The sequence below is a fragment of the Nerophis ophidion genome, linkage group LG11 (genome assembly GCF_033978795.1).
Source record: "Nerophis ophidion isolate RoL-2023_Sa linkage group LG11, RoL_Noph_v1.0, whole genome shotgun sequence".
NCBI lineage: Eukaryota > Metazoa > Chordata > Actinopteri > Syngnathiformes > Syngnathidae > Nerophis > Nerophis ophidion.
Genome location: NC_084621.1, coordinates 23030823 through 23046371, shown reverse-complemented (window position 1 = coordinate 23046371; position 15549 = coordinate 23030823). Strand labels below are relative to the sequence as shown.

General features: G+C 38.1%; 1 protein-coding gene across 5 annotated transcripts in view; it reads left to right on the top strand.

Annotated features, from left to right (window-relative positions):
- The window catches only part of LOC133561825 (myocyte-specific enhancer factor 2D homolog), a 198885-nt gene that overhangs the window by 125219 nt on the left and 58117 nt on the right, over positions 1-15549 (top strand). For all 5 annotated transcript variants that reach the window (XM_061915411.1, XM_061915408.1, XM_061915412.1 and 2 more), the window contains exon 3: positions 5287-5490. In XM_061915411.1, the coding sequence (XP_061771395.1) occupies positions 5287-5490 (204 nt within the window). The remainder of the gene's footprint in view (positions 1-5286; positions 5491-15549) is intronic.

The window sequence follows — 15549 nt, the reverse complement described above, 5'->3', positions numbered from 1 at the left end:
TATACCGTTTTGGACAGCGAGTCTGTTAAAAGTGCCTCAAACACCTTTGACACCTCCCACACAGAGCCAGCTATTGAAGTGTTTCACTTTCAGTGTACACACTTTGCGCGGGGACCGTCATAAATCTGGAAGACCTTGAACATGCTGTCCTCAAGACCATCAGTGACTATCACCTCACAAATGGACATGCTCCAAAATCTAGTGGGAAAACCTTCCCAGGAGCGTCAAAAAAAGCCCGGCAACGTCTTCATTTTTCACTTCCCGTAGCCGTCCCAGTACTTTTGCCTCCATCTTCATCTGGCTGCCTTTGTGTGTTTAATGCAGGGATCACCAACCTTTTTGAAACCAAGAGCTACTTCTTTGGTACTGATTAATGCGAAGGGCTACCTGTTTGATACACACTTAAATAAATTGCCGGAAATAGCCAATTTGCTCAATTTACCTTTAATAAATAAATCTATATATATAAAAAAAAATGGGTATTTCTGTCTGTCATTCCGTCGTACATTTTTTTTCCTTTTACGGAAGGTTTTTTGTAGAGAATAAATGATGAAAAAAAACACTTAATTGAACGGTTTAAAAGAGGAGAAAACACTAAAAAAAGGAAAATTAAATTTTTAAACATAGTTTATCTTCAATTTCGACTCTTTAAAATTCAAAATTCAACCGAAAAAAAAAGAGAAAAACTAGCAAATTTGAATATTTTTGAAAAAATTAAAAAAAATTATCTCTGGAACATCATTAGTAATTTTTCCTGATTAAGATTAATTTTAGAATTTTGATGACAAGATTTAAAATCCAATCTGCATTTTGTTAGAATATATAACAAATTGGACCAAGCTATATTTCTAACAAAGACAAATCATTATTTCTTCTAGATTTTCCAGAACAAAAATTTTGAAAGAAATTCAAAAGACTTTGAAATAACATTTAAATTTGATCCTACAGATTTTTTAGACTTGCCAGAATATTTTTTTTGAATTTTAATCATACGTTTGAAGAAATATTTCACAAATATTCTTTGTCGAAAAAAAAAAAGCTAAAATGAAGAATTAATTTAAAATTAATTTATTATTCTTTACAATAAAAAAAAAAATACTTGAAGATTGATTTAAATTTTCAGGAAAGAAGAGGTCTGAATTTAAAAGGTAAAAAGATATGTGTTTAAAAATCCTTTTTAAGGTTGTATTTTTTCTCTAAAACTGTCTTTCAGAAAGTTATAAGAAGCAAAATAAAAAATAAAAAAATGAATGTATTTAAACAACTGAAGACCAAGTCTTTAAAATATTTTGGGGGATTTTCAAATTCTATTTGGGGGATTTTCAAATTCTATTTGTGTTTTGTCTCTCTTAGAATTAAAAATGTCGAGCAAAGCGAGACCAGCTTGCTAGTAAATAAATAACATTTAAAAACTAGAAGCAGCTCAATGGTAAGTGCTGCTATTTGAGCTATTTTTAGAACAGGACAGCGGGCGACTCATCTGGTCCTTACGGGCGACCTGGTGCCCGCGGGCACCACGTTGGTGACCCCTGGTTTAATGCAAACAAAAGCCATCCTCTCTTTGTTTGGAAATGTGTGTGTGTGTGTGTGTGTGTGTGTGTGTGTGTGTGTGTGTGTGTGTGTGTGTGTGTGTGTGTGTGTGTGTGTGTGTGTGTGTGTGTGTGTGTGTGTGTGTGTCTGCGTGTCTGCGTGTGTGCGTGTGTGTGTCAGAGGACAAGAGTGCTGTGACGTGTGACTGAGGAGTGTGAGCATGGAAAAGAGCACAGCAGAGTGTGAAAGTGACAAAGATAGTGAACAGACTCAGAGCGTGTTTGGTCAGCCTGTCCTCAGGTCTCCTGCCTGAAAGCAACATTTTGCCTACTTTGGCGCAGGGGTATTCCGTAAAGCGGGGGCGTCAATTGTACGGCTGGCAAACAGGTTTTATCTGGCCCAAGTATAAAAATTAGCTGCTTTTTTTTTTTTTTTTTGAACGAAAGAAACTGCTGTTCTAAATGTGTCCACTGGATGTCACCATAGCAATTCTGTTAGGCAAGTAAACACTTTATACTGAGGCCAAGCAGGAGGTAAGCAGTAAAGGGTGGCTGTGGCTCCTCCTTCTCGAACAACATCAAACTTAGAACTAGAGATGTCCGATAATGTTTTTTTTGCCGATATCCGATATTCCGGTGTTGTTCAACTCTTAAATACCGATTCCGATATCAACCAATACCGATACATGCAGTCGTGGAATTAACACATTATTATGCCTAATTTTGTTGTGATGCCCACGCTGGATGCATTAAACGATGTAACAAGGTTTTCCAAAATAAATCAACTCAAGGTATGGGGAAAAATGCCAACATGGCACTGGGGGTGTATATTGTAGCGTCCCGGAAGAGTTAGTGCTGCAAGGGGTTCCGGGTATTTGTTCCGTTGTGTTTATGTCCCTTGGCCTCAGTCTGCACCCCCACTCCAGGGCCTAGGCCTAGACCGATTTTTTATTTTTTTATTTTATTTTAATCTTCTATTCCCCCCCCCACCCTCCCACACACCCTTGTTTACCTGTATGTCATCTTTTTTGTAAGGGGCGCTGGAAGCCGGCAGACCCGTCAGCGATCCTGTTCTGTCTCCCTGTAATGTTTGTCTGATCTTGAATGGGATTGTGCTGAAAATTGTAATTTTCCTGAAGGAACTCTCCTGACGGAATAAATAAAGTACTATCTAATCTAATCTAATCTAATCTAATCTATAATTTTGTGTTACGGTGCGGCTGTTCTCCTGAAATGTGTTTGTCATTCTTGTTTGGTGTGGGTTCACAGTGCGGCGCATATTCGTAACAGTGTTAAAGTTGTTTATTAGGTCACACCCTCAGTGTTTAAAAAGTCATAAATTTTACTTTTTGGAAACCGATACCGATAATTTCCGTTATTACATTTAGTATTTATCATCCGATAATATCGGCAGTCCGATATTATCGGACATCTCTACTTAAAATCGTATGTCTTCTGCTTCAAACACATGGTCATTTGGCACCCTTACTCCCCCCAAATTTCTGTCAAACACGAATAAGGTAATCTTAACCCTTTTGAATAGTCTTTACCACCATTTCTTACGGTCTGTCGAGTTAGCACTGGATTGATACATGAACAACAAAGCGCTGCGGGAAACCCTGATATATACAACATATATATATATATCTATATATATATATCTCTATATATATATATATATATATATATATATATATATATATATATATATAGAGATATATATATATAGATATATATATATGTCAAGGTTTCTGTGGCCTACCTGTTATACAGTGCTCATTACTGGGGTAGAGTGGAATATGTGTTAGGTCAGGAAAAAACACGGAGGCTATTTAATCCCTACAAGCCTGTTTCGCAGGTTTCCCTGCTCTTAAGGGGGTTTTGTATAAAATGTTACTAGTTTCCCTGCTCTTCAGGGGGTTTTGTATAAAACGTTACTAGTTTCCCTGCCCTTCAGGGGATTTTGTATAAAATAGGGAATCCTGCGAAACAGGCTTGTATGGATGAAATAGCCCCAGTGTTTTTCCCTGACCTAATGTGTATATATACAGTACTGAAGTGAAGTGAGTTATATTTATATAACGCTTTTCTACAAAGGCTGCTGTCGGCAATTTTTTTAGGATTTATGCAGATCCCAAATACAGATCAGCAGGTACCGGAAGGTAAGAAAAGGTGCTTTTGCATAATACTATGAAACAAAACACCAGATCGTATGTCTTACCTTACACACACACCATAATAATACTCCTGTGTTGAAGCACATCAAACAGTGTGGCTTCATAGCTTACCAAAGTCGGACTAAAAACATCCATCCATCCATCCATTTTCTACCGCTTATTCCCTTTCGGGGTCGCGGGGGGCGCTGGCGCCTATCTCAGCTACAATCGGGCGGAAGGCAGGGTACACCCTGGACAAGTCGCCACCTCATCGCAGGGCCAACACAGATAGACAGATTGTGATAGATTTTTGAGCGCAGTGTGTAATATTCTATATTCTCAATGGAACATATAAAATGTTGGTGTGGTTTACTTGAGTCATATTGCAGTCTGCACGTATCTCTTATGTTTGACTGCCATCTACTGGTCACACTTATCATCACACCATGTACCTGATAAAACAGCTTCAAGGTCTGTAAGAAAAAACAGAATTAGTCACACCACGTTATAAGGCGCACTGTCGAGTTTTTAGGAAAACAAAAGATTCTAAGTGTGCCTTATAGTGCAGGGTTTCCCGCAGCGCTTTGTTGTTAAGGGGGCCACCTTAACAACAAAGAGCCACCGCCCAAACTAAAAGTCTTAACAAGCTGTTACGCCTAGTTATGTCTCTGTCAGTATGTCTCTGCAGCACCCAGCGTTGTCCCACCAACGTCCTAGAAACATAAGCGGCAGCTCAGCTCGCTCGCAGTCTTTGAGGTGAAGGCTCATTAGCTTTTAGCATAACGTTAGCTCACTGTGCGCTGTGTGCGTGCGTGCGTGTGTTATCTGTCTGAGAAAAACACAAGCATTATTGACCTACAGTTAACAACCAAGTTATTTCACCTCACCTTTTTCTGTGTTGATTGGTCTGTTTTGAAGCAGCAAAACAGACATTATATTAAATGAAGAGTTTCTGTCTCTGATAGTTGATATAATAATGTAAGTGCATCATAAAGCCTATAGGAACTCCAAAGTGTTCAGGGATGAATAGTCTCTCTTATTGCTATTGTACTATTTTTTTCAGCTATAGTTACATAAATCATTAGCAATGTAGCAGCCTAGTTTTGAATGGCAGAGTCCCTGCTGTCACATGTTGATAAAAATATAACACTTAAAAAATAAAAATCAAGCAGCGACGAGGTGGAGACGTGATGGCGACAGGCCGAGTTACATCGATCCCTCCCCTGGAGAGTCACCACCTTAACTAACAAATTTTCCGGGGGAAACACTAGTGATACAGTTTTCAGCCATTTCGCCCAGCTCTACTTTAACCATTGTCATCCCCGCCAATTATGGGGACAAAGTCACTCTTAACACACCTCAGACCACAAGACAATATGAGAAGACATTAAATAATCAGAGTTTGCTCTCTTTGGTCAGAAGGGGTAAAGTGATGGCCGATTATCTACACGTACTTTACCATTGTACTTCTTGTTGGACTGAACGTAAACAAGGGAGCTGCTACTCGGCCTGCCAATCAAACTCTTGCGGCGTCCTTCGGTCCAAATCTGCTTTGACTCAACCCACCTTGTCCCCCCCCCCCCCCCCCCCCCCCCCCTCAGGTGACGTTCACCAAGCGGAAGTTTGGCCTGATGAAGAAAGCGTACGAGCTGAGCGTGCTGTGCGACTGCGAGATCGCCCTCATCATCTTCAACCACTCCAACAAGCTCTTCCAGTACGCCAGCACCGACATGGACAAGGTCCTCCTCAAGTACACCGAGTACAACGAGCCCCACGAGAGCCGGACCAACGCCGACATCATCGAGGTAAAGCCTCCGTTTGATTGTTCGAAGCGCCTAGAGAGGAAGTCGCTGGTCCTGTCCGTCTTTGTAAACGGTCCGATACAGACTATCGACATTATGTTGAAAGTAGGAGTATCCCGGCACAACTTTTTAACCTTGAATACGACGCCGATGCGATATCTGCAGGAATCATACACACTTGTGTCGTTTTGTAGTGTGGAATAATAGAAAAGGTTGGATGGAGTCCGTTTATTTTGCCGATATCGTGCCGATATCAATACCAAATCGGAGGAGAATGGCTGGTACGAGAACATTGACCTGTTTATTATTTACCCTCTCATTGATCAAGTTTTTTGCCACACTTAAAGCCCATGGTTGTGAGTTGTTAAGCGGAATGATGCGGACACGTTTGTTTCTGGATTCTTTATATACGTTTCTGCCATGGAGATATTGTATGTGCAAGTGATATGCAACTATGATTATTTGATACTTGTTTATACATTGAAAAATGTGCTGCTTTAGACTGCAATTTTGTTTGATTGAAAATGGCTAGCTGGCGTGTTATTGTGTGCTTAGCTGTTGTGTAGCTGCTAGCCCCTAGTAGCCTACAGCTTAGCATGTTTACCTTCTGTAACTGACTAAAATACAAGAAAAGACCAACCTTGTAAACGTGCTGCAGGGTTGATTGTATCAGAGAGCTTGTGTCGGACATTTATTTTGCCGATATCGGACCGATATCAATACCAAATCGGAGGAAAATGGTTAGTGTGAGAACACTGACATACTTATTATTAATCTTCTGATTGGCCTGATGCAGTCATCAAGTTTGTTGCAACATTTACAGGCCACAGTAATCCATTAAGTTATGGTCATTAGTTGTCAAGTTGAATGATGCAGACACGTTTGTTACTGGATACTTTTTAATGCGTTTCTGTCTTTGAGACTTTGTATGTGTAAGTAATATGCAACTTTAACTGTTTGATATTTGTTTATACATTGAAAAATGTGCTGCTTTAGACTGCAATATTGTTTGATTGCGAATGGCTAGCTGGTGTGGTATTGTGTGCTTAGCTGTTGTGTAGCTGCTAGCCCCTGGTAGCCTACAGCCTAGCATGTTTACCCTCTGTCACTGACTAAACTACAAGAAAAGACCAACATTGTAAACGTGCTGCAGGGCTGATCGTATCAGAGAGCTTGTATCGGACATTTATTTTGCCGGTATCGGACCGATATCAATACCAAATTGGAGGAAAATGGTTGGTATGAGAACAACTGACATATTTATTATTAATTTTCTGATTGGCCTTATGCAGTCATCAAGTTTGTTGCAACATTTACAGGCCACAATAATCCATTAAGTTATGGTCATTAGTTGTCAAGTTGAATGATGCAGACACGTTTGTTACTGGATACTTTTTAATGCGTTTCTGTCTTTGAGACTTTGTATGTGTAAGTAATATGCAACTTTAACTGTTTGATATTTGTTTATACATTGAAAAATGTGCTGCTTTAGACTGCAATATTGTTTGATTGCGAATGGCTAGCTGGTGTGGTATTGTGTGCTTAGCTGTTGTGTAGCTGCTAGCCCCTGGTAGCCTACAGCCTAGCATGTTTACACTCTGTAACTGACTAAACTACAAGAAAAGCCCAACATTGTAAACGTGCTGCAGGGCTGATTGTATCAGAGAGCTTGTATCGGACATTTATTTTGCCGATATCGGACCGATATCAATACCAAATCGGAGGAAAATGGTTGGTGTGAGAACACTGACATATTTATTATTAATTTTCTGATTGGCCTGATTTCAGTCAGTAATATGCAACTTTAACTGTTTGATATGTGTTTATACATTGAAAAATGTGCTGCTTTAGACTGCAATATTGTTTGATTGCGAATGGCTAGCTGGTGTGGTATTGTGTGCTTAGCTGTTGTGTAGCTGCTAGCCCCTGGTAGCCTACAGCCTAGCATGTTTACCCTCTGTAACTGACTAAACTACAAGAAAAGACCAACATTGTAAACGTGCTGCAGGGCTGATTGTATCAGAGAGCTTGTATCGGACATTTATTTTGCCAATATCGGACCGATATCAATACCAAATCGGAGGAAAATGGTTGGTGGGAGAACACTGACATATTTATTATTAATCTTCTGATTGGCCTGATGCGGTCATCAAGTTTGTTGCAACATTTACAGGCCACAATAATCCATTAAGTTATGGTCATGAGTTGTCAAGTTGAATGATGCGGACACGTTGGTTACTGGATACTTTCTAATACGTTTCTGCCTTTGAGACTTTGTATGTGTAAGTAATATGCAACTTTAACTGTTTGATATTTGTTTATACATTGAAAAATGTGCTGCTTTAGACTGCAATATTGTTTGATTGTGAATGGCTAGCTGGTGTGGTATTGTGTGCTTAGCTGTTGTGTAGCTGCTAGCCCCTGGTAGCCTACAGCCTAGCATGTTTACCCTCTGTAACTGACTAAACTACAAGAAAAGCCCAACATTGTAAACGTGCTGCAGGGCTGATTGTATCAGAGAGCTTGTATCGGACATTTATTTTGCCGATATCGGACCGATATCAATACCAAATCGGAGGAAAATGGTTAGTGTGAGAACACTGACATATTCATTATTAATTTTCTGATTGGCCTGATGCGGTCATCAAATTTGTTGCAACATTTACAGGCCACAATAATCCATTAAGCTATGGTCATGAGTTGTCAAGTTGAATGATGCGGACACGTTGGTTACTGGATACTTTCTAATACGTTTCTGCCTTTGAGACTTTGTATGTGTAAGTAAAAAGCAACTTTAACTGTTTGATATTTGTTTATACATTGAAAAATGTGCTGCTTTAGACTGCAATATTGTTTGATCGCGAATGGCTAGCTGGTGTGGTATTGTGTGCTTAGCTGTTGTGTAGCTGCTAGCTCCTAGTTGCCTTCAGCCAAATAAATAATGAATAGACGTTGTATCGACAAGTAGATCTCAAGTTGATCAAGAGATTTAAGGATAAAAAAAACTCTGTTGTTTTTGAAAATGAAAAACATGAAAATGGCCCCCAAATGCTTTGATTTTCCAGTGCATGGCCCTCAGTGTCATAAGTTTGGACCCCCCTGGTGTACAGCCTCCTCTTGCTGGATTGCTGACCTGGCATCGGAAACCTTCAGGCGGGACAATAGTTTTGTATTTGGCCTTTTCACAAGGTGTTACGCGGAAAGTCTTCAAAGCACTTCAACGTTGCTTTGGTTTCCCAGGTGCTAGTTCAGGCTGAGGACACCGACTGTACGACACTCGTGCAAACTCAAGGCCCAGGTGCCAGATATGGCCCGCCACATCATTTTATATTGGCCCGAGAAAGCCTGCCGCATACATGCGCCGATTCCCCTTTTTCGGTTTTAATTGTATTATTTCATTATTTATTTTACAATCAATCAATCAATCAAAGTTTACTTATATAGCCTTAAATCACGAGTATATATATATATATATATATATATGTATATATATATACACATATATATATATATATATATATATATATATATATATATATATATATATATATATATATATATATATATTAGGGGTGTGGGGAAAAAATCTATTCGAATACAAATCGCATAACATTGCAATCCAATTCCAAAACCAAACCTGACCCAGCAACACTCAGAATTGCAATAAACAGAGCAATTGAGGAGACACAAACATTTGACCCATCACCCTTGATCACCCCCTGGGAGGTGAGGGGAGCAGTGGACAGCGGCAGTGCCGCACCCGGGAATCATTTTTGGTGATTTAACCCCCAATTCCAACCCTTAATGATGAATGCCAAGCAGGGAGGTAATGGTCCTTTTTTAAAAGTCTTTGGTATGACTCGGCCGGGGTTTGAACTCACAACCTACCGATCTCAGGGAAGACACTCTAACCACTTGGCCACTGAGTAGGTATACATATATATATATATATATATATATATATATATATATATATATATATAAGTATATATAATTATATATAACCTGACTCAGCAACACTCAGAACTGCAATAAACAGAGCAATTGAGAGGAGACACAAACACGACACAGCACAAACCAAAATTAATGAAACAAAAATGAATATTATCAACAACAGTATCAATATTAGTTATAATTTCAGGATAGCAGTGATTACAAATCCCTCATTGACATTAGACATTTATAAAAATTAAAAAAAAGTCTCACAGTGGCTTACACTTGCGTCGCATCTCATAAGCTTGACAACACACTGTGTCCAATATTTTCACAAAGATAAAATAAGTCATATTTTTGGTTCGTTTAATAGTTAAAACAAATTTACATTATTGCAATCAGTTGATAAAACATTGTCCTTTACAATTATAAAAGCTTTTTTTTTTTAAATCTACTACTCTACTAGCATGTCAGCAGACTGGGGTAGATCTTGCTGAAATGCTATGTATTGAATGAATACAGAATCGTTTTGAATCGGAAAAATATTGTTTTTGAATCGAGAATCAAATCGAAAAAATCGATATATTATCGAATCGTGACCCAGGAATTGATATTGAATCGAATCGTGGGACACCCAAACATTTACAGCCCTAATATATACATATATATGCATATATACATACTGTATATATGCATGTATGCATATATAAGTATATATGCATATATGCATATGTATGTATATGCATATATATATATATATATACACACATAGCGTAGGAAAAAAAAGCAGCGGCTTATAGTCAGGAATTTACGATAACAGGTGTCCATAACTGCGATGTGGCCCTGGGTGAGAAGGAGTTTGACACCCCTGCTTCAAGGCGTGACGTCACTGGGAGTTCCATCTTTGCAAACACGTTTTGTGGCTACAACCGGAATGACTCCATTGTTGTTGTGGTCCCCAGCAGGAATGTGTGTGGAGGTTTTTGGTGTTGGCATTAACCATGAAGGGACTCCTCCATGCATGGCGTTCAAAGGTGGAACCATGATCCTAAATATCGTAGATTAGGATCCGGGGGAGAACCAAGCACCGGTTGATTGACGGAGTGATTGATTGTGAGTGTGTGAGGTCACGCTACCCGGGACACGCAAACATGTTCCGGGCTCCTGATTCACTCGGGCAAGCTCTTTTTTCTTTTTTTCTTTTTTTCTCCCATCCTCCCCTTTCGGTCTGTCTCACTGTGTCAGCAGTAAAGCTTTCTGTAGGCTGTATCTCCAGCTGCAGATGGCTCTTAAGTGTGTGTGTGTGTGTGTGTGTGTGTGTGTGTGTGTGTGTGTGTGTGTGTGTGTGTGTGTTCTTGTAGTTCTGTCCTTCTTGAGACTTCAACAAGGAAAAGTAGCTTATCAATATAATGGTGGTCCCAAAAAGGAGGGATTTTTCATATTGACTTTGTGTCGCTTTTAAAAGTGCTCCCCCTCTGGTCAACATATGAAATAACAAGTGTGTGTAAACATTTGAAGCGCTCCCCTCTGGTCAACATATATAGATACAAGTGTGTGTAAGAAATTGAAATGTGTATATAGAGACATCCTGTAATAACTTGGAATAAATCATAAAGATTAAAATGAGATTACAATTTTTTTTTCTCAAAATGTGTCGACTTTTTTCTTAGAAAATTGGGAACAATTTTCATATTCTTTTTGTTTCTGTAATATTGCAATATTTTCCTCGTAAAATTAAGACTTTTTATGTAAAATTATGACTTTTTAATGCAAAATGGTGACCTTTGTCATATAAAATTATGACTTATATCACAATATTGCCAATTTTGTTCTTCTTCTTTTAAAACGGTGACATTTGTTGAGTAAAATCCCGACTTTTGTCATCATTTTGCCATGTACATTTCCGATTATTATTATATTATTGCCAAAATTCCAAAGTTTTCCCATAAAATTGTCTTTTGTCGTGTAAAATTATGACTCGTTTCACAAAATTGACAACATTTTAAGCTTTTTCTTGTAAAATTGTGACTGTTATTGAGTAAAATTCCAAGTTTTATCATAATTTTCACACACGTTCAGTTTTTATTGTCAAAATTTGACTTGCGTCGAGTAAAATGACGACTTTTATTATAATACCGCCAAAATCCCCCGTTTTTCTTATGAAATTGTTACCTTTTTCTTGCGAAATTCCAACTCATCACAAGCTTTTTTTTATATTTCCATAGTATGTATATATTATTAATGTTGTAAATACTTATCTTTATATATCTAGAAAGGCTGGTCCTAAAGAGGGAGGCATTTTTCTCAGGTCTCAAGAAAGTCAGAAATACAAGTGTGTGTGTGTGTGTGTGTGTGTGTGTGTGTGTGTGTGTGTGTGTGTGTGTGTGTGTTCTTGTATTTCTCCTCTTCTTGAGACATCAACAAGGAAAAGTAGCTTCCATATGAGGAGGTGTGAACAAGTGAGGACATAAATCACGGTCCCAATACTGAAAACCATTGCATCTAATAGAGAATGTCTCATTTGCACCCCTGGTGGTGACATCTATCAAAATGAGGTTGGTCCCAAAAAGGTGGGATTTTTCAAATTGACTGTGTGTCGCTTTTAAAAGTGCACCCCCTCTGGTTAACATATGGAATAACAAGTGTGTGTAGGAAATTAAAATGTGCCCCCTTTGGCCAAAATTAATTAAAAAAAAATGTACATACATATGTATGTATGTAGAGACCTACTGTAATAACTTGAAGTAAATCATGAAGATTAAAAAACAATTACCTTCTGTTTGTTTTTTAACTAAAAGCAGTCTTTTTCTCACAATGTGTCAACTTTTTTCTTAAAAAATTGGGAACAACTTCTCATATTCTTTCTGTTTCTGTAATAATGCAATATTTTCTCATAAAGTTATGACTTTTATGTAAAATCATGACTTTTTAATGCAAAATGATGACATTTGTCATATAAAATTCTGACTTTAGCACAATATTGCCAATGTTGTTGTTGTTCTTGAAAAGCAGAGACATTTTTTGAGTAAAATTACGACTTTTGGCATCCTTTTGCCAAGTAAGATTCTGATTATTATCATATTATTGCCAATATGTGAAAGTCTTCTTCTGAAACTGTGACTTTTGTTGAGTAAAATTAGGTCTCTTTTCGCAAAATTGACGAAGTTTTGAACTTTTTGTCATAAAATCGCGACTGTTATTGAGTACAATTCCAACACATGTTCAGTTTTTCTTGTCAAACTTTGACTTGCGTCGAGTAAAATGACGACTTTTATTATAATACTGCCAAAATCCCACATTTTTCTTGTGAAATTTTGACGTTTTTCTTGCAAAATTCCAACTCATCACAATATGCTTTTTTAATATTTGCATAATATGTATACAGTATATTATTAATCACTCTTTATTAGAAAATTGGGAACAATTTCTCATATTATTTTTGTTTCTGTAATATTGCAATATTTTCATGTAAAATTATGACTTTTTAATGCAAAACGGTGATATTTGTTATATAATATTCTGACTTGTATCACAATTTTGCCAATGTTGTTTTTGTTCTTGTGAAAAGGTGACATTTTTTTAGTAAAATTACGACTGTATAGCTTGGTTGGTAGAGTGGCCGTGCCAGAAACTTGAGGGTTCCAGGTTTGATCCCCACTTCTGCCATCTTAGTCACTGCCGTTGTGTCCTTGGGCAAGACGCTATATCCACCTGCTCCCAGTGCCACCCACACTGGTTTAAATGTAATTTAGATATTGGGTTTTACTATGTAAAAGCGCTTTGAGTCACTAGAGAAAAGCGCTATATAATTATAATTCACTTCACTTCACCACTTTAGTCATCATTTTGCCAAGTAAAATTCCAATTATTATTATAATCTTGCCAACATTTGACAGTTTTCTTATAAAATTCAACTCTTTTCACAAAATTGCCAATAATTTAAGCTTTTTCGTGTAAAATTGCGACTTTTATTGAGTAAAATTACAAATTTTAGCATATCGCACACATGTTCAGTTTTCATTGTCAAATTTTGAATTGCGACGAGTAAAATGACGACTTTTACCATAATACCGCCAAAGTTTTTCTTGTGAAACTGTGTCCTTTTTCTTCTGATATTCCAACAAATGTTTCACAACAAGCTGTTTTGTATTTGCGTAGTGTGTATATATTATTAATGTTGTAAATACACATCTTTATATATCTAGAAAGGCTGGTCCTAAAGAGGGAGGCTTTTTTTTTTTTTTCCGGAGGTCTCAAGAAGATAACAAATACAAGTGTGTGTGTGTGTGTGCGCGTGTGTGTGCGTGTGTGTGTGTGTGTGTGTGTGTGTGTGTGTGTGTGTGTGTGTGTGTCGCAGGGCGTTGGGCAGCTCCAGGCCACATCAGCTCAAGCTTCACCGGACCTGTTTGTGTGCGTACATGTGTTTGTGTTGTGTGTCGCTCCGTCTCTTTCTTCCTCTTTATTTCCGTTTGTGTGTGCGTGTGTGTGTGTGTGTGTGTGTGTGTGTGCGCGTTTGTGTTTGCGTGTGTTGCGAGTGCACAAGTCAGCTTCCCTCTCTCCAGTTTGCACGCTCCTCTGTAGCCCCAGAGAGTGTCTCATACAATATTCAGTCCTGGTGTGCGTCTCGCTTGTGTGTTTGTGTGCGTCCTTACACTGGAGCCTCCCTCCACGATGGATGCCGGATTGCTGCTGCTGCTGCCCGTACACACACACACACACACACACACACACACACACACACACACACACACACACACCTTGTCACCCGCCCTCTCCGCCATCTGCGAGGCATGAAGTAACTTTCTCCAGCGGTTGTCCTCGGTTGTCCCCTCCAGATGTGCGGCCTCCTCGTTAAGCGGGTGTTAAAGTCGTCCGGCCCCTCGTTCATTAATCCTGCATGGCAACTTTTTTGCTATCTGATCATTTCCCGCTGCGTGGAGCACTCTTAAAAGCGACACACAGTCAATTTCAAAAATCCGTCCTTCATGGGACCACCAACATTTTGATAGATGTCACCACCAGGGGTGCAAATGAGACATTCTCTATTAGATGCAATGTTATCGGGACCATGATTTATGTCATCACTTGTTCACACCTCCTCATATGGAAGCTACTTTTCCTTGTTGATGTCTCAAGAAGGGTACTAATACAAGAAAACACACACACTCACAATTTCCAAGGTTTTGTGCAACTCGAAAAATGTAGTTTCTAACTAGTTTTGTCCCAATACCAAAATGTATTTCAATACTTTTCGGTACTTTTCTAAATAAAGGGCACCACAAAAAAATTACATTATTGGCTATATTTTGACAAAAAAATTCTTAGGGTACGTTAATCATATGTTTATTTTTGCATGTTTGTCCTTAAATAAAATAGTGAACATACTAGACAACTTGTGTTTTAGTAGTAAGTAAACAAACAAAGGCTCCTAATTAGTCTGCTGACATATGCAGTAACATATTGTGTCATTTATCTATTATTGTGTCTGTATTATAAAGGACAAACTGTAAAAAAAAAAATACATTAATCTACTCGTCCATTTACTAAGGGTGTAACGGTACACAAAAAATTTGGTTCGGTACGTACCTCGTTTTAGAGGTCACGTTTCGGTTCATTTTCGTCACAGTAAGAAAACAACAAAATATAAATTTTTTGGTTATTTATTTACCGAATTTGTAAACAATGGCTTTATCCTTTTAACATGGGGAACACCCAAAAAAATTCTGCCCATGTTAATCCACATTAAACTGCCTCAAGTTGTTTTTTTGATTAAATAAAATGACAAAACCTTTCTTCTACATATAAAAAGAGCAACATTAAACCGTTTCAAGTCAACTCATCATGCTTAATTCATTACAGCATTTGGGAAGCCTGTAGTTGATTTTTTATTTTGTAAATGTTATATTTTTGTCAACATGTGATAGCAGGGACCCTGCCATTCAAAGCTAGGCTGCTACATTACTAATGATTTATGTAACTGTTACTGAAAAAATAGTACAATAGCAATAGGAGAGACTATTTATCCCTGAACACCATGGAGTTCAAGTGAAATAACAGACAGGGCTTTGCTGCCCCTAACACGCACACGCACACAGCAAAATGAGCTAACGTTACGCTAAAAGCTAATCA